The following is a 26,975-nucleotide window of genomic DNA, read 5'->3' as shown; positions in this document are numbered from 1 at the left end:
TGGTTCAGAAAGGGGGATTTAACATGCTGCAATCGACTCTTCTTAAGGCGATGGTGGCTTTTAAAATAACCTACAAACAACTATAGTTCCAAGGAACTGTCAAAAATGACAAAAATCACCCACAGTTCAAATGTTCTCGATTTTTCACCTAAGTCATAGCTGTTGTCCACGAGTAGTTGTTGGCTTTCTGCAACTTGTACCTGATGAGCAGTCATTTAGTTAATATCCACCAAGAAGAGGCCTCGTGAAATAGCTTTTAAATCTAGCCAGAAAAAATAACACCATTAATGATGTCCTTGACATTCAGCAAAGCCAAATTAAGCACTCAATCTGACATTTTATAGACAGCCTATTACAGACTAACACTTGGTGGACATTCGATAAGCATTAACTGCCTGGCTGACCGGGAGCAGCCACACGTCTGGCTGGTATAGAAACTGCAGTTGTGGGAGAGGCGAGGAGGCCGATTTTAGATGTCTTGTGGGATAGGGCCTCCTGAGCACCCAAGGGTGTGAGGGTTTTTAAAAATTTATTTTAAAAACAATTAAAATAGCTAATCTCCTTTTAAAACCGAACACACTCCTTAAAAATAGAATTCCCTTTGTCAGTTCAAGGTGAAGTAGCAGTTGATGGTGGTGGTGGTCCAACGTTACTTCCTTTTTAAATTGAAAGCTGAGAGTCTCTGAAAAATCATTGTCACCTTCCCTTTTAAAATTGTTTGCATCAGTGCCAGAGAAGTCATTAACATTTCAGATATTATTGTGCTGACAGGGCAGTGTGTTCGTTATGGTGGAAGCACGGTGAACTCTGGTCTGCATTTTAGTCCTTCATTTGAACTGATTCACTTCTCCTGAATATAAATATTATAAAGCTGGAAAAAATATTTGCAACTTGAAGTAATAGCTAACTTTTAAAAAATCATTTATTTTATGCCGTCGTTGTGCTAAGCTCTTTATTTGCTGCCAGTGTGTGTTTGAAAGACTATTTCATTTTTGCCTGCCATATCTTTTTTATCCTCTTGAAATTATAGCTTGCACGCTGTTTTATTTAAAATCACAATTTCACTCATGCTTAATCACAGTGATACAGTCAACCTTAGCTTCATCTGAAAGAACAAGAGTGCATGTTTGAAGGATAATAAAACTGATGAAAATTTCAAACCTTTAGAAATTGAATATTGATTCAAGACAGATGGTTTCTAAAAGGGGGCAAGACGGCTGATCATGTGAATCAGATGAATTGATGTAAAGAATTATTGGGATATATAGATATGCCCTGATTCTGTTCATCATTTTTTATAAAAAAACTGATTCAAAATGAAGTGTCCACACAGGGAGGACCCAGCTGCTTGTTGAATCAATTGCTTTTAATTACCCCATCTGATGTTGACTGGATTTGGGGTCTGCATGCCTGGATTCCTGAAGGATTGAATTACCAGCATTCTTCTCATTTAGAGGCATGTGACTCCAAAGTGATAATTGAGATTTCTATATCAAATCATTCATATCACTTTAAAAATTATGTATATGCACATACAAATTTTCATAGGACTAAAAGAAGTTCTTCAGTTAGTTACTTTTTTTTTTTTTTTAAGATTTTATTTATTTATTTGACAGAGAGCACACATAGGCAGAGAGGCAGGCAGAGAGAGAAGCAGGCTCTCCACTGAGCAGGGAGCCTGATGCGGGGCTTGATCCCAGGACCCCGGGATCATGACTTGAGCTAGCTGAAGGCAGCTGCTTAACCAACTGAGACACCCAGGCACCCAGTTACTTTTGAGAAGTATTAGAACTCTTGAGGACTATTTCTAAGTTATTTTCTTTTCTTACTCTGTAAGACATGGAGACTTTGCGTGTCACCTGTATGACACAGCATCCAATGTGTTTGCAGAAGTGGTGGACTTGAACATATATGACAACCGAGACACTTGATAGTACACTTGCCTGTTCTGTCTTGGATCAGGAAGGTTCCAATAATTGGTTGCTTAGCAACTAATGGAGTTAGAAGAAACTGTGTGTGAGCTGGGTCTCTGTCCTCATCTGTGTATAGCCAAATAATGGGAGAGTAGCTCTAGCATGGATTGCCTGACTCACAACTGTCAAACCAATGGGGATGAATAAAATGAAAGGTGGGAGAGAGATTCTCCAGCTGGGCTGGGTACCTGTATCTGTAATTGTCCACACCTTATTTAATGGTAGCACACTGAAGAAACAGATATAAAGAGGACATTACAAATAAAAGAAGAGCTCCTGAAATTTTGGATTAAATTCTGAATAGTGGTCATTAATTACCCTGGATTTTTAAAGAGAAGAATGATTAGTATAATTAAAGCAATTTCACATTATTATCAACATTCTTCCAAAAACTTTTCTAGAGCCAAGAGGTAAGAGATTTTATGTGATGATGTCATGAACTCTAAGACAGAAATGTTGTGTTGTATGCTTGTACATATGGATACTTTATGATGCAGGGCTGGTGCTTCTACTCCATCTCCCTTCTTTAGACCTACAGGAGACATAATAACAAGATCCTGACCACTCTCAGTTGAGTCTGGATTTGGCCTCACAGTCCTCAACCAGGCTCCAGGCAGCTAGAGATAGCAACCAGGCATCAACAAGGTTCCAGTGCCTTGTTGTCCTTTATGGTATATGGAGACTCCTTAAAAGTTTCTGGTTTTTGAATTCCATAGGAACAGGTCTAGGGGGTGGGGTTGTGTCAGCTCCATGATGGCCACATGACATTCCTCTTCAGGCAAATATGTTAAGAAGGAGATGACTCAGATAAAGTCAGCCAGGGCCACTGGGAAAAGGAGAATGTCATGACAGATTTACCTGAAGGCTGCTAACACCACTTCCATCCAAGAACATAGGACAATTTTCTCTTCCTGAGGCCTTGTTCTTGAAACCATGAGTCTTCTTTAACTTTTATTTCCCAAGTAATAATCTCTCTTCTCACCCAACAAGATGTAGTGACTGATCCTCCCTTGCTTGGATTTGGACTCAGGTCTTCTACCCAGATGCCAAGATTTCGCACTGGCCTGGAGTGCTAACATTTTATAAATCAGAGAATTTGGATTAGGTGCTCATTCCACGGGGAGACTTAAGAGCTGTGACCACACATCATAAAAGCTCTCAAGCAACAGAGGGAATTTATTGAAATTCGACGAGGACAAAGGGGAGAAATTTATTAGAAGCATGATTATGATTCAGTTTTCTGTATCTGTATCTGTAATTGTCCACACCTTATTTAATGGTAGCACACTGAAGTGTATTACTAATACTTCCTATTCTCATGCAAAGTATTGGATGTCTCATCTCTTTAAATATTCAGATACGCAAGGAGTGTTGCAAAGAGCAGAGGACTGACTATAGCTGTGCCTCTCAAATTGTGATGTGCACATGGGTCACCTGGAGCTTTTGTTAACATGCACCTTCCATCCAGTAGGTATGAGGTGTGTCTGAAATGCTTCATCTCTAACAAGTTCCCCGATGATGCCAGTGCTGCTGGCCCAGGGACCACACCTGAGTAGTGAGGGACTGGTGATCTCTAAGGTACCTTCTAGTTTCAAGATTCCATTGACAGAAGAGAGTCTAGACTTTTAGCCATGATGCTTAAGACATGCCCAGTGTGGTTTTGATAAGCACCATGAGAGCCTCTTCTGAGTCTTGCAGAATCTTCCCTAAATGCTTATCAAAGGGACACAGAATCCCTCACTTGGCCGCCTCACTTACTCCACCTCTTATTTTTTTCTTCAGGCTTTCAGACTCTTCTGATATAACTGTCCTCTGAAACTTTCCTTCTTCAGAGCCAACTTCCCCGGATTTGTTCAGACTCTGTATCACATCGGCTCAGCCACTTCTTGAGATGGGCCCCAAATTCTGTTTTAGGACGGCTGTCTGAGTGTAGGAGATTCATGTTTGATTTTGGATAGTGTGTTGATCTTGAAAGGCAGGATTGTGTCCTATGAGGACAGAACAAATGGTCTCTATGTGAAAAGATTCATTCAATAACGACTTATCAAATTTATTCAATAAGGAAGAGTAAGCATCATCCCTAAATATCTGACAGAACAGACTTCTTTACATGGTGGGGAGTAAAGGTTTGAAATCCATACCAAAGAAATACAGCCATAGACAAAAAGGGAACAGAAGCACCACAAGAATGAGCAGAAGTCATAGGATTCAAGAGCATGACCAAAGGCCAAAACCAGATGTGTGGATGCCATTTTCCATCTTCCAGAGTATGTAACCATTGACAAGGATAAATACCACTCATGGATAGTCTGAGTTCATGATGGGCAGCAGTTTCTGACCTTCACAAATTTACTATATATCTTTAGCTAAATGAAAAAGACCTTGATCTGTCTCCTTTTTCTATTCCATTCCCAAGAAGATTCAAGTAGTTGAAATACAGCCACATCTAGGAGGAGGAGAATTCTAAAGAGAAATAGAATAAGCCGTAATCATGCTGGTTTTGAAGGGCTCATTATCACTATGTAGTTAATTTAAGAAGCAACTGTGCCAAGAGCAAAACTGTGAAATACAGCTAGATTCTTTGAATAAACAAGTTACATATTTGAAGATGTTGGGGAAAACCAATATGTTTCACAGTTTTTAGCGTGTAAGGTGAATTTTTCTTTATATGGTTAAAGTGAGGGAAAATTGGTATTTTAAGAAATAATTAAATGTGGCTGCTTAATTATAGGTTTAGTAATGTAATTTGGTGTTTTCATTTGTCCTGATATTTTTTTCTCTGAGACTATTACTATACTGTTGGAGGAAGAATTAAAACAGCTACAAATATACTGGGAGAAGACCCCTGTAACCAAAGATTCCTACTCTTGTGGGCCATTAAGCTCCCCAAATTGATTGGATTACTTTTGCGTTTGTGAAATAAAGAAGGTAAATAGTCCAGTTCAGCTGTGGTCAGGAACATCCTACCCCTAATGCCAGGGAAATGGGCCATTGTGGTTAATTGAACAGTCTCATTAAGTGAGATTTACCACCCATTCTATATGGGAGGTATAACCAAAATACGATGAAAGGTAATCACCATTAACACTAAATTGAGCAAAATGTAATCTTTGTTGATTCAGAAGTTAGCTCAGATCTCTGTAATGACACATGGCCACTGTAAACATCACTAGTAAGTAACACTAGTTACTTGTCTTAATGAAAGATGGGGTCAGTCTGGGTATGCTGCTATCATTGCAAGTTGCTTTTTTCAATAGCTTTCTTAAACTTGTTTGCTTATTTTGGTTTAACTCACTCATAAAAGATAAGGGTTGAGTGCACTGAACACAAAGCAGTTATTTCATCCGTAAAATCATCTGGATTCCTGATAAAATGGAATTCACTGTACTTCTTGCCCATGTCCAGGGCAACTCCAAAGCTATGTGTAGTTTCTAGGTGAAAAGATCCTATTTTACCAACTTCAAGTGCTTGAAAATGTCTGTGTTTTCATCTTTGAAGACACAGTAGCATTTCCGCTGGTCAGTTTTGGGGCATCATGTACCAACCTAAAATGAGTTGTAGTTCATCTTGTGACTGCATGACAACTAACATGACCCAAAGAAACTTGATTCATGCACTGTGGTTTTAAGACTTCATTTGCATCATTTCTGTGTGAAATATAGGAGGCACGACACACTATAAATCGACAGTTCTCTCTGTGGTTGGCACTTCAAGTGGACTGTGTTCTCACAAACTAGGTTTTCAATTAGAAAGATTTGTGGTGGTGGCAGCACGTTATCAGCCAAGAGTGAGCTGTGACAACTGTAAATCTCAGCCTGGCCCAGGCTTTCCCAAAGACAAAAACAGCATGAACCGAGGACGAATCTGTGCAATGCTTCCATATCTCTAAGCAGAACCTCATCCCGTGCTTTGGCAGAATGTTGTGGCTTGATAGAGGGCATTGCCATATGTTCTTACTTTTTTCTAAATGTCTACAAGTGAACTAATTTGTATTTAGCTTATGGTGGGTATTCCTTCTCTTTAACTGTCGCTACTTTAGCTACTTGTCTGAAACACCTTGTACCCAGAAAATTCTTTCCTATATCAGATTAATTATTTTTGTTTACAACAATGTGCAACAGCTGAACATTACCTACAGCCGCATCATCATCTGAATTTTTGAAGACTGTGTTGGTTCATTCATGCATGCATTCATTCATTTATTCATTTATCTATATATATTGCATGCATGCAAGCAAATGTGAGCATCTAGGGGTGAGTGAGTAAGGAAGTGAGTAAGCAAGAGTACTCACCACAGTGAGTAAGGAAGTTCTGGTACCTACAGTTCATGGCGCTTACAGTTTACCTTTTCAGGACATTCAGTGGTAGAAGACAGCACCCATGGTCCTATCACCTCTTTTGCTACCAAAGGACGCTTTGTCCTTCCCTGTGGGCTCTAGAAACTCTCTTAACATTATTTCACAGGCTCTTGACATCTTACAAGCTTTACTAATTGACAAATGACTGGGTTCTTCCTTACTTTGTTGGTATCCAGTGTGACTTCTTCTAATTGAGGTGCCTTGTAAGTTTATTAAACCCAAAATACAGACCTTGGTTTAATAGTTTCCTTTTTTCTTCTCCTTAACTGGTTTTATAACTTTTAAAAATTACCATGTTTTAAATTTATAACATTAAGTTTATAAGATTATATGATACGATATCAAAATGAAGGTTGTGTGGAAATGGCAGTGATGGTTTTTATGATGTGATCAGTCCTCAAATTAGGGAGTAGGAGTAAAGTCCTGTAGCCTGACACAGGGGTTTTGAGAGGGACTGTCACTAGGAAAGTGTTTGAAAGGAACAGAATTTGGGCAGAGAGCAGAAGAGAAGCTGTTTCTTAGCTCTCCTTCCAACTGGGATCCAAACAGACATGGGAAAGTAGGGCATTCAGCTTGGATTACGGACAACCTAATGACAACCCTATGAAGTTTGTATTGTCTTCAGGAACTTTTTGCATTTCATTAACCTAGATAATCCTTCTGCAGTTTGAGTCATTTCTGTCAACAGTGGAGTTGATGGAGAGCTGCAGGTCACCATTTCTGGTGCAATCGCAACTTGGAAGATCTGAAAAAAGAAATTAGTGTTGGAAATATTAAAAATTGAAACACCATGTAATAAAAAACAGATGTGAAGAAAAAAAAAAAAAAAACAACTGCAATTTCTTCCAGTGTTTCGTTTTGTTTAGAGGAGCTATATGAAGTCTAGAAGCAAATTCAGAATTACACAAATGGAAAGTCCTTTTTTATTGTGACTTGTGCTTTTTAGTTCTGACAATTTATTGATTTAAGTAGGCTCCATGCCCAGTGTGGGACCTGAGTTCAGGACTCTGAGGTCAAGGGTTGCATGTTCTTCTAACTGTAAGAGCTGGATGCATCTGGTTTTGACTTTGGATCTTTCACAAATGCATAAGTAGAATCCATTTACATTAAAATCAGTTTTTTGATAGCCCTTTTTATCTTTAGCTAAGCTTGATTTCAAAAACAAAAACAAAACCAAAAATCCTCAGAGAGTATATATCACTGCTTTTAACCAAAGAATACATAAAAGAAACTTAACTCTATTTCCTTGTTATTACAGTATGTAAGTTTCACTAAGACCTTGCCATATGCAGGCACTATTACCGAATACTTCATATATATACACTGTCATTTAATCTTTAAACAAGTTCATGAAGTGGATAGAACTTTTGGCCCCATTTTCCAGATAAGAAAACTGAATCCGAGAGGAGTTACGTGCTTGTCAAATCTGGAATAGTTTGATTACAAGTTTGGCTTTAATCACTGTGGTTCACCAAACCAAGGGTTACATGACTTCAAATCCAGTGTTCCTAACCAGTCATGTAGCACCTTAACTCTCTCTAGTGGCCTCAACAGCAAGCCAGATCAATTCACTAATTAACCAAGTTACCAAATACACCTTATTGACTTTCACCACTAACAGCTTCTAAAGGAATGTCGGATTTCATTTATTCATGACAAAGTAAATTCCTGAAAGTGAAATATTCTACATGTTTGCTATTTAATATAGCAAATATTATTGTGTATGTTACACATTACATACTTCCCCATGTCTTCAGGATTTTTTCAATGATTAAAAAATTTTTCAAATGACAAGGGAGCAATAATTGTGTATTTCTAACAATTAAAATTTTAGCTATAAATTGAGCTAACAAAGAGGATTCTATTCATTATGAAAATTCAGAACTCTCTAATGGAGTGAAATAGAAATGAGAATCTGCAGAAGAAATAATGGACCATCAATTAATACCACCATTCAGGGGTGCCTGTGTGGCTCAGTCAGTTAAGCATCTGACTGTTGGTTTCGGCTCAGGTCATGATCTCAGGGTGATGAGATCCAGCCCCATGTTGGGGTCTGTGCTGGGTGTGGGGCCTGCCTGGAATTCTCTCTCTCCCTCTCCTTCTGTCCTCCCCCCTCAAAAAACAAAACAAACAAAAAACCACCATTCGATATATATTAAAGTGTACAGAATTGTGAGGATCAAAAATAAATTTATCAACATAAAAATTGCTAAGAGAAGACTATTAATACATTGGCAAAACCAGAAAAAAATCACATTTCTAGAATTAAAGAAATTAGTGTAAAGTAAAATATTACCATATAGTTGAGTAAGGGGGTTTTTCCTCCACTTTTTATTTTATCTCTATAAAGTTAGCTAAACTGCAGAATTTGAAGGGACAGTTCCCTTAAGACCTCTATCACTTCTGACACCAACTGCAGGTTTGAAGGAATTCCTGAAACTATTCTCATATTCCATAATTTACTAGGAAGTCTCACAGAACTTGCTATAAGTTTTTATACTCATGGAAACTGGCTTATTGCAGGGAAAGGATATGAATTGGAGTTAGACAAAGAAACAGACATACTGGACAGAATCCAGAAGGGGACCACATACAGAGCTGCTGGCGGTCCTCCTCCTGTGGAGCCGTAGTGTATCTTCTGACCACGCTAAGAAACAAAATGCACAGAGGACTGCCAACCAGGGACAGTCACCCAAATTTTGGTATCCAGAGTTTTTTCTGGGGCTCAGTTACACATTTTCCATGTGATTGACCTTTCACCTCCAGCCTTGCCTAGAGGTCAGGCTAGTACCTTTAGTCTCCAGTTCCCCTGAGGTCACAACTGATAGAGTGTGGCCCAAAATCCCATCATAAATCACACAGTTCCCAGACAAACAAGGACCTTCCTATCTGGCAGGATATTCCAAGGGCCTAGAGATCACCTTCCAGAATTCAAGGGAAAAGACCAGAACTTCCTTTGGGTAAGGTTAATTCTTCCCTATATAGATGTATACATTCCTAAATAGTACATTTCATCATTGGTAACCCAAAACAGAATTTTCTCTTTATACCTGCTAAATCAAACTTGTTCCATATGTACAAATTACTGTGGGTTAGTTGGTTTGTTTTTTTGGACATGGGACAAACCAATGCATTTTTAAAAAATTTGTCAAGTTTCATTTTTTTAATTTTTAAGTTTTCATTTGGCAGACTGATCATCCAGTAGAACTGACTTGGAGAATTGGTTTGGAACAAATTAATTTTCACTAAAGAAATAGAAGTTCTCAAACGCAAGTGAGGATCAGAGTCACTTGGATGGCCAATCATAATGCACATTGCTGGACCCCTGTGTGAGTTTCTGATTCAGTAGGTCTGGGCTGGGGCCCCTTGGAATCTGTCCTCTAACGTTCCCAGGTGATGCTGATATTGCTGGCCCAGGGTCCACATTTTGAGAGCCACTGAAATAGAATGTATGCTACGTGGCAGATGAGAGGAATGAGGTGTGTCATTGAGATGAGGCAGAAAAAAAGGCAGTGAAGTCTGTCATGGATCGTCTGTCCTGGTCTGTTTAGGACTTTGTCTCATTCTCTTGGTTTTTAAGTTCTGTAACTCTCCATCTCTCGCATTCTCTCCTACCTCAGGCAATGTTCAGTCTCTGTATGGTGGAAAGTGGAGCCGACGAGGTGAATTTGCACGGTGTGACCAGCCTTGGCTTGAAGCAGGCTCTGGAGTTTGCATACACAGGCCAGGTATGGTACTTTGTGTCCTCTGAGAGGGTTAATATTTTTTTTTCTTTTTTTTTTTTTAATTTTTTATTTTTTATAAACATATATTTTTATCCCCAGGGGTACAGGTCTGTGAATCACCAGGTTTACACACTTCACAGCACTCACCAAAGCACATACCCTCCCCAATGTCCATAATCCCACCCCCTTCTCCCAAACCCCCTCCCCCCAGCAACCCTCAGTTTATTTTGTGAGATTAAGAGTCACTTATGGTTTGTCTCCCTCCCAATCCCATCTTGTTTCATTTAACATTTTAATTGCAACTAACCAGTGGGGATTATCCTTGAGGTATGAGATTTAGATATTTTTCTTGTTATTCATTTTGATGTTTTAAAAAAAGTTCACATCTCCTTGATTTTATAACAAAAAGGATGGAAAGGTGAGTAAAACAATTTGAGTTTAAATATGACCCCAGAAACATAATATTTTAATCTGAGCTCAGAGGCTTGCTGGTATAGTTTTAAAACAGCCTAAAGAACCCTCTTATGGGAAAGAGTTTGCAAAATAACTTAAACTGTTATTGCTGAAGCTCCATTAATCACAGCATTATTGGCTTAAAAAAAATGTAAAGCTCCAAGAAGCTGTGTCTAGCCCCTTGGTTTCCTGTCCTCCACACATATCTGAGAGTCAGGGTCTCAAGGATTAGATTATAATGTGACGGGTTGAAAGCCAAAATTGTTCTTTATTAAAATTGTCATGGGATTTACAGAGATCTCCAGAGAATATCCATTTTCTTTTTTAAGTGAAAGAATAATAATGTTAACTAATGGAATGTGAGAACCAGGTCAACATATGACTCTCGGAGAAAATTGAAATTAACCTGCATAAAGACAATAATGAATCCAGATCCAAAGTATCATGTTTCTTTACTAGTTTTATGTTGTTGAAGCCAAGATGAAAACACACAGAAACCTTCCTTTTAAAATTGTTTTTAATTGAGGTATAGCAGACATATAGCATTGTATTAGTTTTGGGTGTAGAATAAAAGGATTCCATATACGTACTACAGTAAATTTAGTTAACATCCGTCACCACACATAGTTACAATTTTTTTTCTTGTGGTGAGGACTTTTAAAATCTACTCTCTTAGTGTCTTTCAAATATATTAATAGTATTGTTAACTTCAGTCACCATGCTGAATATTACATCCCAGAACTTACTTATCTAAACCTGGAAGTATCTACCTTCGACCACCTTCACTCATTTTTTCCACTCCTCACCCCCCATTTTCATTTGAGAACCACTCAACTAATTCGACCCACATACAGACTGGATGTTTACTGTCTTTTATAAAGTTTTGTTTTGTTTTATTTAACTTGGGTTTAGTGTCTTCTATGCTAGAATAAGGACCTCTTCTCTTGGCGCACCCAAATCCCAGTGGGGGAAAGAGGCATAGACGTAATCATATGTCCTCGTTGTGTTGGGACATACAATAGAAGCAGAATACAAGATACAGTGGAGACAGCAAGGAGGATGTGGTCAGCTGGGGCCATCAGTACAAACGGTCACAGAGAAGGTGGTATTTGGGTCTTGAAGAATGTTGGGAGCTCACTTTCCTACTAAGTTTCCCTCTTTAGAGGCTTTTTAAACTATATGATATTGTCCATTTTCTAGAGCTAGTAGAGTTTGAGATATGTTTCCTGGAGTGATTGAGGCAACTCAGAAGTTGAAATAAAATAGTGGGTAGAAAGGAAAAAAAAATCCATCAAGTAGCAGGTGCAAAGGGAAATATAAAAGAAATAGATCACAAATTCAGGGTCAGCCCAGCCAGATTTCATGCCTTAGGAAATTCATGTGGACAGTTACTGTTCAGAGTTGCCAAAACTGATTCCTAGTGAAGTGAGTAAATTATGTGTTGGATGCTTTTTGGTTCATAGATGTAAAGAGAGATACTAGCTCTAAATTGTGTCTTGTGTAGGTTTTTTTCTTCAGCCTAAAATATGATTACACCTGCATTTGCTCACCTCTGAAGTACTATTGATAACCCATAGCTCATACTTTGCTGGTGTGCAATGGGAATGAAATGGTGAATTTTGTGTTTTTTTGATAGAAGAACCCACATGAGTAGCTTTTGTATTTGGCTGCATTAATAATGGAAAGGTTTCAGCTTGTAAATTATAGGCTGCAAATCATTTAAATCATTAGTAAACAGAAAGGTGAAAAAATGCTATAAAAGCTGGGGTAAAAGACACATCCAGATATAATATGTGTCTGTCTTATTGTTTGCCTTGATCGCCTGTTAGTTTCTTTCACAATTACGTATATGTAGTACCTGTGTCCCAAAGGACTTATGAAACATGGACTGCAGGGTAAGAAAGTTAAGAAAGGTAAGAAAACTGCTTGAGAAGTTTGCAGAGCAACAGCCCTATCTCACTGCTTAGGAGTCATACGCACATATTCCAGTTTCATGAGTTAAAAAGAAAGCCAGGAATGCTAAAAAAAAAAAAAAAAAAAAAAGACAAGCCCTAGGGCCAGACCTGGAGTTTCATTTATTCTGTCCAGTGACCCATTGCTGATGTGTGTACGCACGGAGCAGTAACAGGCCTGTGGCATAGAGCAGGAACTCATCTGTACAGATTGTGTCCGGAGGGACGGGAAGTGGGCTGACATTTCATGGAACATCTTCTGCAAGAGCAGGGGCATTGCCCTGGCTCCTTTATGTGTGCTGTTTGACCTAATCTTCTAGACAGCTCTGAAGAATGCAGTGATCCCGTCACGAAGAGGATGAGCCCAGGAAGGGCAGGGAATGACTCAAATCACTCTCCCAGTGGATATGGACTCAGTGAGTCAAACCCAGTCCTCTTAGCTTCGGAGCCATTGTCCCACCGAGGAAAGGTTAAGTCATCTTTGTTCTACTTTGTTGAAGGAGGCAGGGAAGCATTTGGATGTTTCAGAAAGTGAACCCTTGATGGTTCTCTCATCCTGGGTGCCTTTGCAACACTCAGTTCATAAGGGCTCTGAGTTGAACTCGATGTATGATGACTCATTGCTGCACAGTGGAAATTGATACAGGCTTTCTTGGATGGCATTCATGGTACTTTGCTCTCTTAAACACCAAAATGGCTTTATAATAAATCTGTTTGCCCTTTGAGACATGAACACAGATAATGGCAAAAAGTGAAATTGCAGTATGCTTGGGAGATGCAAAGAAGCTGCTTTCTCTTACTCTGAAACTGACGTTAGCATTAGGCAAAGACTTTGGCGTATGGAAGCAGGAATCAAAGCATTGCTCTTCAATTCCTTAATTGTTACGTACGATTGTGGATATTCACTAATATTCACTAATCTGTTGTCTTCAGCCATGATATAGATTTGTAAAATCAGGGTTAACTTTGAACTTGTCTACCTCTAGCTATTTCTGCTGACAGTTGATTATACCTTTAGTCAGTAGTAGTAAGCGTAGTATAAAATGTAAGTATTTTAAATGTCTGAAAATTCTTGCCATCTTGGGAGATAAATTGGAAGTATCGTGTGGGCGCGATGAGTGAATGCAGCTACGTATAACAAGACGTGTGTGCGTTCCTCCTCCATGCAGAAAGCATAACCTTCTTGAAATTGGTCACAGATTTCATCCAGGAAATTTTAAAGAGAAAGCAGACTTTCCCCCTAATGCTAATGCTTCCTCTGAATGTGCGCGCACTTTTCTTAGCAAAGAACCTATGCGGGGCCGAGCTAGCACACACTCTACATTCACACTGATTAGAGACGTGCCCTTCCTGTGGGCACGCATGACTTAGGGCACAGCTTGTGCCGAGGCAGGGATCTATCGCAGCCCTTGTTGTGTGTGTTTGCTCAGCCGTAAAGAGCAGAAGCAGCCACAAGGGACAAAGCAGCCAGGCTACTTTCCAGGTCCTATTCTGGGCTGGCACTGGAGCCAGGTCAGAAGCAAGTGGTATGATGTAAACTGTTGCTGGGCAACTCGGCCTTAGGGAGGAAGGGACAAAGTAACCCTAAGAAAACGCAAACTCTCACGTAATCTAGTAGGCAAGACTACCCGTTCCCTGGCCTCCCTCAGTCTCCTCACTTTCCAGCTCTGGCCAGGAATTCGTTCCTATTTCAGACCAGGAAAGAAGAAGGGGAGGAAAAAAAGGATTCTGATGGAGTTGTTGCCGGCGAAGAGGACTCCCAGTCCTAACTAGACAAGAGGTCAGCCACTCCGGAGTGAGCAGGTGTTGCTAAGAAAGCCCAGGGATAGTGATGAGCAGTTAACACCAAGACCTTCTAGAAAGAGAAAAGATGGAAGGACTTCTGACCTCAAAGTCTCCTGGAGGAATAAGCCTCTAGGAATTTGAGTAACTAAGACCAAAATAGGGAAGCAAACAGAGCTGAGGACCACGATAAAGTTCACTGTTGAGCTCTCCGGCTGTGAAGATGTTAAGGAGGATAGACTATATGCGAAGTAAGTACGGTGCTAAAGACATTCCTTATAGTGGAGCAAGGGCTTAAGGCTAGTTAGCTTCCTCTTACTTTCCAGAGAACTGTCCTCCTGTTCCATCCCTTGTAGCCTGCTGGAGAGAGGAGCTATGCACCCAATGACAGTGACATTTATAGTACCCTCTAATATTTGCTGCCTCCAGGTACTGCTGAGTTTTTTGGCCATAAGCCAGCCATGTCATATAAGGCCATCTGAAGAGAAAGGACGCGTTGGTACCTGTGTTCCCTTGCTTTTCTCTTCATTATCCAGTCACGCCAGCCTTGGCTCCTCAGCATGCAGCAGAGCCCATCTCTTCGGGACTCCCATCCTAATCACCTTCCTCTGATCCAGAAAATGTTTTAGTACAATTTTCACAAGGATATTTTGTGTAACCGTTAATTTTGATATTTTAAAGTCTTTCTTTTGGAAATGTGGGAAAGTATGATACTCTTAAGAAAAAAAATTTTTTTTAGCTATAATTGTGGTTACACAGGAGATTATGTAAAGATATTCATGCAATCAGAAATTGTAAACTGGGGGCGCCTGGGCGGCTCAGTTAAGCATCGGCCTTCGGCTCGGGTCAGCGTCCCAAGGTTCTGGGATCAAGTGCTGCTTTGGTGTCCCTGTTTAGCTGGGAGTCTGTTTCTCCCTGTCCCTCTGCCCTTCCCACCTCTCCCTGCTCTCTTTCTTCCTCTCTCTCGAATAAATAAATACATTTTTTTTTTTTAAGAAATTGTAAACTCAAGGAAACTATGCCTTAATATTCATGCACTGTGCAGTCAAGTTTTTTTTCCTGATTCTTATTTGATTCCTTAATCAGTTCACATTATCTTTCTACATAGCATTGATAAGGCATACACTGTAGCATTCCAGTTTGATGGTCACTGAAACTGTGTTTATTCTCCATAGCAGAATGTTTTTCTCTAAAGACCTGAGCACCAGGCCCAGCAGCAGAATGACAGAATCTTCATTGGAACTGCTTCCCGTGGGCCATCCCTGCACAGGGATAAATGTGTCGCTTTACATGGAGAAAGTCCCCGTAAGATTTACTTATAAACATAGCCTGGTTGAACTAAATGGTAGCATATGAATAAACCTGGGAGAAATTCTTCTTAAATATGTTTCTGGGGAGCAACATTCAGGCTATTCCTGAATTCCTAAATATTTTAGCCGTAGAATCCTTTCTGCATCCGGCAGAGCCGACAGAAGCCTGGCAAGCAAAAGGCCTCAAAGATCCCTGCACTGTGCCCAAGATTCTAGAGGGCACAGTCTAAAATCCACATTCTCAGGAAGAATATTTTGAATTAGGCAAAAGTGATCATTTTCTCTTCACCTTAATTCTTGTGAGAGCCATGCCAGAGTCCATACTGGAAGGTCTGAGAGACTAGAATGAAGGAAGCTTGAATTTCATCCATGACTTTTTGCTTGTGTGGATCTTTAAAAACTCTGCATTATTTGCTCTTGGAGAGATTTTCTCTGTTATCAGTGGGTCAAAAACAAACACACAAGCAGATGTATCCACTTACTCTTTTGGGGTAAAGATGTTCCATGTTCCCACTCATGGTTTCACAGCTGACTTGATAGACAAGAACCATAGGCTAAATGGAATTTTTATGACTTCCCAAGATGTCAAGTAAAGCGATAAATGTTGTCATGTTTTGGTGGCCAAAAGTGGGAAGGATGGGTTGAAACCTAATCATTTATTGTGAGAAAAGGAGAAGTGAGATTTTCAAAGTCTCTTCTGGGGGTCTTGACTGACCCCCAGAGCCTACTTTTCTCAGCTGAGGACGTAAGAACCCAAGGACTCACAGGGCCTGAAGTCTGTCTGTTCCTCAAGGGGAACAGTCGATTCAGACAGAGGGAAAGCACATGGGAGCACCTCCCCCCTGTAGAGCAGGACCAGTTCTAATTAACAGTGTCTACTTCATGCCAGCCTGTCCTAGATTAAATTTGTGTGTGCTGTCTGGTCAGAATGTACTCAGGTGTTCGTGTGTACTGCAGGAATTATAAAGCCATTTGCTCAGCATAGCAACGTCTAAAATATCTCTGTGAAGAAATGTAACTGGCCACACTTCTGAGATCTGCTTTCATTTGGTAACAAAACTGATTACTTTGAGGTTTTTTGTTTATTTTTTGTCTTGTTTTATTTTGTTTTAAGTTTCCTGGCTTTTCTCTAATAATTTGCAAGTTTGGGGTTTCTGAGTTGTCTTCTAGGCATTCTCCAAAAACAGAATGGCTCCCTTCCTTATGCAAAATTTGATGCAGATGTTGAGACTGGTAATACCACGCGCATACCAAGAGGATGCAAAAGGTTTATTACTCATACAATGAGGCTTTCTGGGGAGAGCAGGCTGACTCCCAACTGGGTCCAAAAATGACTTCAGAGGGCAAGTAGGGGGTGACTGGCTTTGACTTTTATTGTCGTTAGGGGAGGGAGCTGGAAGATCCTTCACTCAGGCAGGGACTTTTGTGGTTTGACCTTCCTACCAGCACCAAGGGAGAGAACACTCAATCTTTCCTCTTACTTTTTCCCAGGTGTGGGGAAAGCAGGAAGGAGACAGGGCTGGGGCCTGAAAGCTATTAGCAGGCAAACATTGAAAATGTTGCCAGACCTCAATTACATTAGTCTAGCATTCTACTTGGGTGATAGTCACCTTTTAGGCAGAGGTATTTTCCTTTGAGATATTGTGAAAGTCACTTAGGAAAACAACACGTGTTTAAACATGCTGATAGCACTTGTGATCTTTCTCAACTGTTGATCCTGTGCTGAGGAACCCATTGTGTGCTTGAGCTCATTGTGTACAGAGCATGCGTCCTGGTAACCTGAGGAGGGTCTCTGGATACCTGAGATAGCGTGAGTTGACAAGAATGAGTGTGGTCCCTCTGTGTTTTAAGCTTATCTTTATTTATTTATAAAACTCCATTCAAATGAGCTGGATGTGTTCCCTCTCTTTCCTCTCCTCTCCTTCCAACTCTCTCTACTTCCTGCCCCCACCCATTGCCAATACAGGGAATGGGAAGAAAACTATTCTCTGTATGCTTTTGATAGTGGTTCTGTTGTCACAAGTGGGGCAATAAACAATCGGTCCTTTTCTAGCTTATGTCCTCCGAAGTAGAATTGGCTAATATACAGCAACTTAAAATAGTAGGTCAACCCACTTGGTTAATCCAGGCTAGATTTTGTACTTCTGGGCACTTGTTTCTTTTGAATGTTTTAGCAGAAAGTATCAAGGCCAAATATTTTCTATTTTATGGTACCCATCAGAATTGTTTTCCTTTGCAGTGGTGGATAAACAGTAATTTTTGTTTTGTCATATTTCTAAGCAGAAATCAAAGCAGGATTTCTAAGCAGTGCTCTTTCTTGATTATTAGAATTTGTGAGTTTGGCTGCTCTCTGAATTATTCCCTAAGGAAATCCTGACCCTTCCTTGGGTGCTCAATCCAATCACCTCTGAGGGGAGGGAGGTTAACAGTTTATTTAATGGAGAAACTTGATTAGCTTATTAAATTTCATAAGAAGTTGTTAGCCTATTGATGGCTTTTTAAAGTACATAAGCCTTCCCCTGATTCAGCAAAAGATAATAATCGCACTCCAGCCGCAACCTGTTTTCTGAGACAACTCTCACTAAAAGTTCATTTGGGAGAAATTATATACATAATGGATTCCCAGAAGATACACAGTCTATCAGGCTTCGTGATTCTCAACCTCATCTATCAGGCCTTAATATAACAGGCAACATTGAATGTTGCCTTTGGCTCAAGTCATGATCCCAGCCAGAGTCCTGGGATCGAGCCCTGTGTTGGGCTTCCTGCTCAGCCCTGTTCAGTGGGGAGCCTGCTTCTCCCTTTCCTTCTGCTCCTTCCTGCCCTGCTCATATTTCCTCTCAAATAAATAAATTTTTAAAAATTGTTATAAAGATATAAAAACATATATGTATGTGTATATATACATAGATACATATACTTCCTCTCCTGACTTCATAATATTTTTTGTTTCTTATTTTCTCTTAGCTTGAGTTATTTATATTCCTAATTTTTAGAGAAATGCTTGTATTGGTGCCTCAGATCCATCTCAAAATGAGATATCATGTAAGTAAATAAATAGGGTAAATAAAGAGATTTGGGACCTCTGAACACATCTTTGAAATCCCAGAGGTACTTTAATGTTATTTGTAGGCATGAATAAAATGGTGCTATCCCCGATCAGTTCTGACTTCGAAAATGAAGTGTCTCCAAATTCCCAAGCTGTTCCATAAATAAACCATTCTGCTAGCTTTCTAAATTTTGTTCCATCCTTGTTTTCAGCACTAAAAATAAGGCATATCATTTTTCATCTTTGAAAAAAAAAAAAATCACCCAAACGTTTACACAAACAAAACTAAGACTTAAAGTGAAAAACAATCGTCAACCAAATGCTGTTCACCCACATTTGAATTTACTCACGAATCACATGCTGTCTTTCTGTTCACCCCCGCCCCCCCGCCCTGGCCTTTACTCATATGCCTAAGTAGTTTTATATAAATTTTTGTGACTATAATTTACTTAATTTCTTCTTTGGAATTAGATAAAAGTACATTTATCCACAGTATTATAAACTCAGTTTCTTTCCTAGAGTTAGATAAAGGTACATATATCCATAAACGCTGTCTTATTGTAATCTAATTTTTTCTTTCATTTGGATTGTTTTATTTTATTTGTTTATTATTTATTTATTTTGAGAGAGAAAGAGAGCAATCTCGAGAGCAGGGGTAGAAGGGGTAGAGGAGAGAGAAAGAATCCTAAATAGGCTTCATACCCTACCTGGAGCCTGACCCTGACTCGGGGCTTGATCTCACAACCCTGAGATCGTGAGTCCAATGCTTGATGGACCGAGCCATCCAGGTGCCCTACGTTTGTGTTATTTCAAATAAATTGATAGACCTGAAATTACTTGATCAGGAGGAGAATTTTTTTTTTTTTTTTTTTTTTTTGTGAGTATTGCCTTCTGAAGGAGTTTTATAATAGCTGCTGTTGGACCACGAGCTTTTTAAAGTTTTTTCCTTAAAATAGAATTCTTGAGCCCTCTGCTGGAAACATTTAGTATTAGTAGAAAGTAGTAGTATAAGGGAGTTTTACCATTCCAGTGTAAGGTTTAAAAAAAAAACAAAAAACCCTGGTAGCAAAAATATATGGTTTTTGTGGTTGATTTCAAGATTAAAAAAACTAGGCCAAACCCAAGTTTTGAGAAGATTTCTATTACAAGTCGATATTCCATTTGACTAGAATAATGATGCAGATATTCAGATGAAGGTCTGATTTAAATACATCGAATGCCCTCAGTTAATTTGTGAGCATTTTATTTCATTTGTATTCTTCATAAAAAAAAAAAAAACACTTACAGTTTTTTTTCAAATTGAGAGTCACTAACTCATCAAAAACTTAATGAGTTCTTCTTGTTAAAAACTTACTAGATTTTGGGGTGCTGGGGTGGCTCAGTCATTAAGCATCTGCCTTTGGCTCAGGTCATGATCCCAGAGTCCTGGGATGGAGCCTGCTTCTCTCTCTCTCTCACTCCCCTGCTGTGTTCCTGCTTTCGCTGTCTCTCTCTCTCTCTCTCTCTCTGTCAAATTTAAAAATAAAATAAAGTAAAATAACCTTACTAGATGTTAGGGATGCACTAAAGTCAAAGAAATACACAGTGAATGCTTTCTCAGAGTGGACTGAGTAGTGGTTGGCAGTGCCAGATCAACACACCACTACATTTATTGGAAACGGATTATTAGGGGTCTGAATTATTTGTGTATGGAGAATAGTGAAGTATCTAAGGATGTGCCATGCTCCAAAAGTTGTACTAGTTCTGATAGAATGAATAATTGAGGTGTAGTACTTCGTAGAGTACTACCCAAAAAATAACAGGTTAATTTGCATTCTACTTTGCAAGGAGAAAAAAATACCAATTTGATATATGGTAATTGAAGAGAACTAGGTCCTGAAAAATCTATGATAGCCATGCATGGATCTGTCAGGGTAGGAACAATTTGACACAGCTCAAAGACAAAGTCACTGACCTTAGAGGGAACCAAGCCTGATTCCAGCCTGTGGCAATTTTTAGAGAATTATCCATTGCATTCCACTGTAAGTATCAACTCTGTGGTGGTTTCTGGGAAAAGTTACCATTTCCACTTCCAATCCATGATTCCAGATCTCAGATGGACACTCATTTTTGCCAGGCAGTGCTAGCTGGTTTCCAAGTAAATTTCTTTTCCTCCTCTTTCTGGTAATTTTCTCATTTCTTCTCTCTTCTCGAACCCTACCCCTAACCCCTATGACCCTACCTTCAGTACACATCGCACAAGGAGAACTCACCTTCCATTGTGATGATAGATGCAGACAAGACGATTTGTATCTTTCCACCATCAAACCCCCAATCCCCTACGCACTTGTTCTGTGTACTTCTCTTGTTTATGATGGAAGAGGTATCCTGTCAAAAGTTAAACCCTCCACGTAAGCTTTGCCTCATATGCTCTCTGATCCTCTCGGGCTTCACTCCCCAAATCCCACTTTTTTTCTGTCATGACTTTATCCTTCTCCACTGGAACATTCCCACCAGCATATAAACTTGCTGTATCGTTCATGTTTCAAAATCCTTTCCCTGTTCTTTTATACCCCTTCAGTTACCACTTGTTTACTTACTTGTCTTCGCGGCAGAACTGTGAAAAAAGTTGCATGAACTTACATTTACTCATTTTCACTCACTTTTCCACTCTTTAAGTCCCAAGACTTCCAACACTCTACTGAAATGGCTTTTGAGAGTCCCAGATATTGTCAAGTCAATTAAATAATGTCACCATGACTTCTCAGCTTCATTCAGTACAGCCAACCTGGCTGGGAGTCTCCATGGGAGTCTCTTCTCTCTGGGCTTCTGCACTCTGTGGGCTCTTACTTTATGCCCCTCAGGTCCTTTTCCCATCATTCCTTTCTAGATGACTTTGCTTGCTCTTCCTCCTCTATAGGCTCTGAATTAGATCTTCATGTGTCAGGATCTTCCTGTTTTATCTAACTAGCTTCCTTTGTGAGGTCATCTAGAGCCATGTTATTTTGAACAATATTATGCTATTGACTCCCAGCCCCTGTTTACACTCCAGATCAGGGACTGGAAAACTTTCTCGGTGTAGGGTCAGGTAGTAAAGAATTAGCCTTTGCAGGCCACATAAAGCAATGTTGCAACTGCTCAGCCCTACTGTTGTAGAATGAAAATAGCCAGGGACAAATATGTAAGTAAATGAGCTAAGTTCCAGTAAATGGAATGACTGAAATTTGAATTTCATATCTTTTTCACATCATATAGTGTATCATAGGCATACTTCATTATATTGTGTTTCGCTTTGTTGCACTTGGCAGATACTGGTTTTGTTTTGTTTTGTTTTTAGATTTTATTTATTTATCTGTTTGAGAGAGAAATAGAGAACACGTATGTGTATGTGATTGGGGGAAGGGTTAGAGGGACAGAGAGATCCTCAAGCAGACTCTGTGCTGATTGCAAAGCCAGATGTGGGCCTGATCCCATGACCCTGAGATCATGACCCTAAGATCATGACCTGAGCTGAAATCAAGAGTTGGATGCTCAAATGACTGAGCCTCCCAGGGGGCCCTGCAGATACTTCGTGGTTTTTTTTGCTTGCTTGTTTGTTTGTTTGTTTTGGTTTTGGTTTGTTTATTTTTTTGTTTTTTACCAGTTTAAGGTTTGTGGGAGGTCTGTGTCCGGCAAGTCTCTTGCTGCCATTGTCCGAATAGTGTTTGCTTACTTTGTGTCTCTGTGTCACATTTTGATAATTCTTGCAACATTCCAAACTTTGTCATGATTATTGTATTGGTTAGGGTGATCTGCGATCTGTGATCTTTGTTATTGCAATTTTATTTGTTTTGTGGTGTCATGAACCAAACCCATATAATACCACAAACAATTGATAAATGTTCTATGTGTCCTGACTGTTCCACTGACTGATCATTCTTCTGTCTCTCTCCTTCTCTTTGGGCCTCCTTCTATTGAAATTAAGCCAGTTAATCTCCCTGCATTGGTCTCTAAGTATTCAGGTGAGAAGAAGAATTAATTGTAATTAATTGTAAGCAAGGCCTGACGGGCCAAAAGCTAGGCCTCTTGCATAGAACGATTAGCCAGGTTGTGAATTTCCTCTTGAAGGAAATTAAAAGTGCTATTCCAGTGAACTATATGTGAATGATAAGGAAGAAAAACGAACAAACTGCTGCTATGGAGAAGATTTCAGCAGTCTGAGAGATGATCAGACCAGCTACCACATTCCCTTAAGCCAAAGCCTAATCCAGAGTGAGGCCTTAACTCTCTTCAATTCTCTGAAGGCCAAGAGACATGAAGAAGCTCCAGAATAAAAGTTCAAAGCTAGCAGAAGTTGGTTCAAGAGGTCTAAGGAAAGAAACTTTTTTCATAACATCAAAAGTGCAAATCGAAGCAGCAAGTGCTGATGTGGAAGCTGCAGCAAGTTCTCCAGAAGATCTAGCTAAGATAATTCATGACGGTGGAAACTCCAAACAACAGATTTTCAATGTAGACAGAACAGTCTTATGGAAGAAGGTGCCATCTAGGACTTCCATAGCGAGAGAGGAGAGGTCAATGCCTGGCTTTAGAGCTTCAAAGGACAGGTTGGCTTTCGTGTTAGGCGCTAACACAGCTGGTGACCTTATGTTGAAGCCAGTGTTCACTGACCATGTGAAAGGGCCAGGGCTCCTAAGAAAGATGCTGAGTCTACTCTTCCTGTGCTCTGTAACTGGAGCAAGAAAGCCAAGATGACAGCACACCTGTTTACAACACAATTTCCCGAATACTTTAAGCCCACTGTTGAGATGTAACAATCAGAAAAAAAGATTCCTTTCAAAATATGACTGCTCATTGACAATGCATCTGGTCACCCAAGAGCTCTGATGGGGATCAGTGAGATTAATGTTGTCTGCCTGCCTCCTAACACAACATCTAATCAAGTTTATTAGAAAAAAATAAAATTACATTTTAAAAAATGCAAGTAAAATTATTTTTCTTAAACTGTTTTTAGCTCATAGGTTATATACAACTATGTGCTAGGAAGATCTGGTGTGGAGCTTATAGTTTGCCAACTAGACTGACACCTTTCTGTCTAATTGATATCTCCATTCGGATGACTAAGAGGCATCATCAACTTAACATATATCCCCAAATGGAACTCTGGATCCTTCCTCCAAATCTTTATCTTCCTTTGTTTTCCTCTGGTTAGTCAGTCGCGCTGCAAGTCTACCTGGTTGGCTCAAACCTAGAATCTGAGCACCACGCAATGAGGGAACTTGTCTTGTCATACTGCAGTCCCCAGAAAGGTGCCTGGAATACTGTAGACACTTAGGAAAGGTTTGCTAATCGAATGCGTATATTTCTCTGCCCTCAGTTTCTTCATTTGCCTTGTGGGGATAGTATTTACCTTGCAGGAGTGAGGAGTGGGGAAGGGTGTAAAAAGGAAAGAAAACCTATGAAGTTACCCCACAAGATAGTTGGTACGTAGTAGGAAGTGTGTAAACACTGGAAATAGGGTATTGTTATATGTGAAGTAGATTCATTTGTTTATGGGATTGATGACAACAATAATAAAAAAGCAGCTACTTTTTTTTTTTTTAAACTCCAATGTGCCAGGTTTAGTTTAAGAATTATATCTGGGTTATCTCATTATATTCTTATAGAGACTTTATGCAAGTGGGTAGTGGTCATCTGTTTTGTATGCGACAGTGGTAAAAACAAGCATGTCAATGACTTGCCCATGTTCCTACAATGGACCCTAGAGCCATATTATGCCTCCATTCTTTATAAATAAAGCAAATACAAGGGATTTCCCAGAAATTGGATATTAATGATTTTTTCAGGGGAAAAAATATTTCACAGCTTCCTTCCATGAAATTAGGCGTTTCCAGTCAAGTGCTCCTCTGGCCTTCTGTGTCCACCAATGTCTTAGCATGAATCACTCCACACTATAATCATTTCCTCTGGTTCTTTGTTTTCATTTCTGCTTGAGCACCTAGCAGTGACAAGGGGGTAGCCAACTATAAAGAAACAATGGAATCAGCCCTATTCATTCTTCCAGAGGCCTAACCATTTTTGGACATCAGTATTTTTAAAAATTAATTAATTAATTTTTAAAAATAAACATATATTTTTATCCCCAGGGGTACAGGTCTGTGAATCACCAGGTTTACACATTTCACAGCACTCATCATAGCACATACCGTCCCCAATGTCCATATCCCCACCACCCTCTCCCATCCCCCCTCCCCCCAGCAAACCTCAGTCTGTTTTTTGAGATTGAGTCTTTTATGGTTTGTCTCCCTCTCAATCCCATCTTCTGTCATTTTTTCTTTTCCTACCCCCCAAAACCCCCCATTGCATCTCCACTTCCTCATATCAGGGAGATCATATAATAGTTGTCTTTCTCTGATTGACTTATTTCGCTAAGCATAATACCCTCTAGTTCCATCCACATCATCGCAAATGGCAAGATTTCATTTCTTTTGATGGCTGCATAGTATTCCATTGTGTATATATACCACAGCTTCTTTATCCATTCATCTGTTGATGGACATCTAGGTTCTTTCCATAGTTTGGCTATTGTGGACATTGCTGCTATAAACATTTGGGTGCACGTGCCCCTTCGGAGCGCCACATTTGTATCTTTAGGATATATACCCAGTAGTGCAATCTACTGGGTATAGGGTACCAGTATATACCAGTATATATATATATTCTGGTATAGGGTATATACCTAGTATATATCTACTGGGTATAGGGTACCAGTATATGTATGTATATATATATATATATCTAGTAGTGCAATCTACTGGGTCATAGGGTAGCTCTATTTTCAGTTTTTTGAGGAACCTCCACACTGTTTTCCAGAGTGGTTGCACCAGCTTGCATTCCCACCAACAGTGTAGGAGGGTTCCCCTCTCTCCACATCCTCGCCAGCATCTGTCATTTCTTGTCTTGTTAATTTTAACCATTCTGAATGGTGTGAGGGGTATCTCATTGTGGTTTTGATTTGTATTTCCCCGATGCCGAGTGATGAGGAGCATTTTTTCATGTGTCTGTTGGCCATCTGGATGTCTTCTTTGCAGAAATGTCTGTTCATGTCCACTGCCCATTTCTTGATTGGATTATTTTTTCTTTGGGTGTTGAGTTTGCTAAGCTCTTTATAGATTTTGGATACTAGCTCTTTATCTGATATGTCGTTTGCAAATATCTTCTCCCATTCTGTCAGTTGTCTTTTGGTTTTGTTAACTGTTTCCTTTGCTGTGCAAAAGCTTTTGATCTTGATGAAATCCCAATAGTTCATTTTTGCCCTTGCTTCTGTTGCCTTTGGCAATGTTCCTAGGAAGAAGTTGCTGCGGTTGAGGTCAAAGTGGTTGCTGCCTGTGTTCTCCTCAAGGATTTTGATGGATTCCTTTCGCACATTGAGGTCCTTGATCCATTTTGAGTCTATTTTTGTGTGTGGTGTAAGGAAATAGTCCAATTTCATTTTTATGCATGTGGCTGTCCAATTGGACATCAGTATTTTTAAGTAATGTTTCTTTCTTGTTTGACCATATTAGCATTTTAAGAAACTAGCTCTGTATGTGGAAGCCCAGCTTCACTAATAAAGCTCTGTGGGATGAAACCTCCCGTGTTCATCACACTTGAAAGAGCACTGGTTATAAAAGTAAGTCTTAATAATTAATTTGACTTTTCTTATAACCTGTAATGACTTTCATGTTTCATTATATTTAATTGCTGGGTCTGCTTCTTTCTCTTAGAAACTACCAAAAATTTGTTCTGCTTTTTCAAATAATTAGGCTATATTTTTCTAGGTAATGTAACTATGTATAATTTAGCTTTACATTTTGTTAAATAATACATTTTGTTAATTTAAACATAATGAAGAAAACTATGTTGGAAATGACTATCTGACAGAACTATTGATCTCAGAGCTTTGAAGTACCAGGATCAAGCTGATGGAGAAGGGACCACAAAAAGGGGGAAAGGGGTTTGTTCTTGTTCATACAATATAAAAGGGCCAAGTTTTTTCATATGAAGAATTATTTTACAGGTTCAATGAAATGAATTATCTCTAGCCAAGTATTCCAACAGCCCTCTGTGCCTACCACTCTCAGCATTAATTATACCACAGCTTAATGATTCCATTTGATTTTTTTTTCCCTCTGTCTCTACTCGAGCACCTAGCTGGCGTATGTCATCCATCATTCTGCTGCATGTCCTAGAATGGGAAAGAAGAACCAGTTTCACTAGCAGCATCGATAGACAGGAACATTCTCAAAATGGCATTAATGGCCATACATGAAAATTTTGCAGTGAGGCCAGCATGTCATTTCCCTGGGAATGCAGTGTCAGTGTGCTTACCTATTCTTAGATTTCTTCTCGGCATCTTAGAGAAGGTTATGTTCCTGC

The 26,975-nt window shown here is 39.5% G+C and overlaps 1 protein-coding gene across 10 annotated transcripts in view; it reads left to right on the top strand.

The window, feature by feature from the left end:
* KLHL32 (kelch like family member 32) overlaps nucleotides 1-26,975 on the top strand; it is a 245,785-nt gene that overhangs the window by 85,599 nt on the left and 133,211 nt on the right. For 9 of the 10 annotated variants that reach the window (XR_014312142.1, XM_082731900.1, XM_082731897.1 and 6 more), the window contains one exon: nucleotides 9,952-10,059. Coding sequence is in view for 9 of the 10 variants with exons in the window: in XM_082731900.1 (XP_082588026.1) it covers nucleotides 9,952-10,059 (108 nt within the window). In the remaining variant the exon portion in view is untranslated. Of the gene's footprint in view, nucleotides 1-1,863; nucleotides 2,384-9,951; nucleotides 10,060-26,975 lie in introns of those variants that run through there. The other variant, XM_082731901.1, reaches the window with a different exon arrangement.

The sequence above is a fragment of the Mustela nivalis genome, assembly GCF_964662115.1.
Source record: "Mustela nivalis genome assembly, chromosome: 5".
Classification (NCBI taxonomy): Eukaryota; Metazoa; Chordata; class Mammalia; order Carnivora; family Mustelidae; genus Mustela; species Mustela nivalis.
The sequence above is the reverse complement of the archived record's forward strand: the minus strand, read 5'-3'. Positions and strand labels throughout refer to the sequence as shown.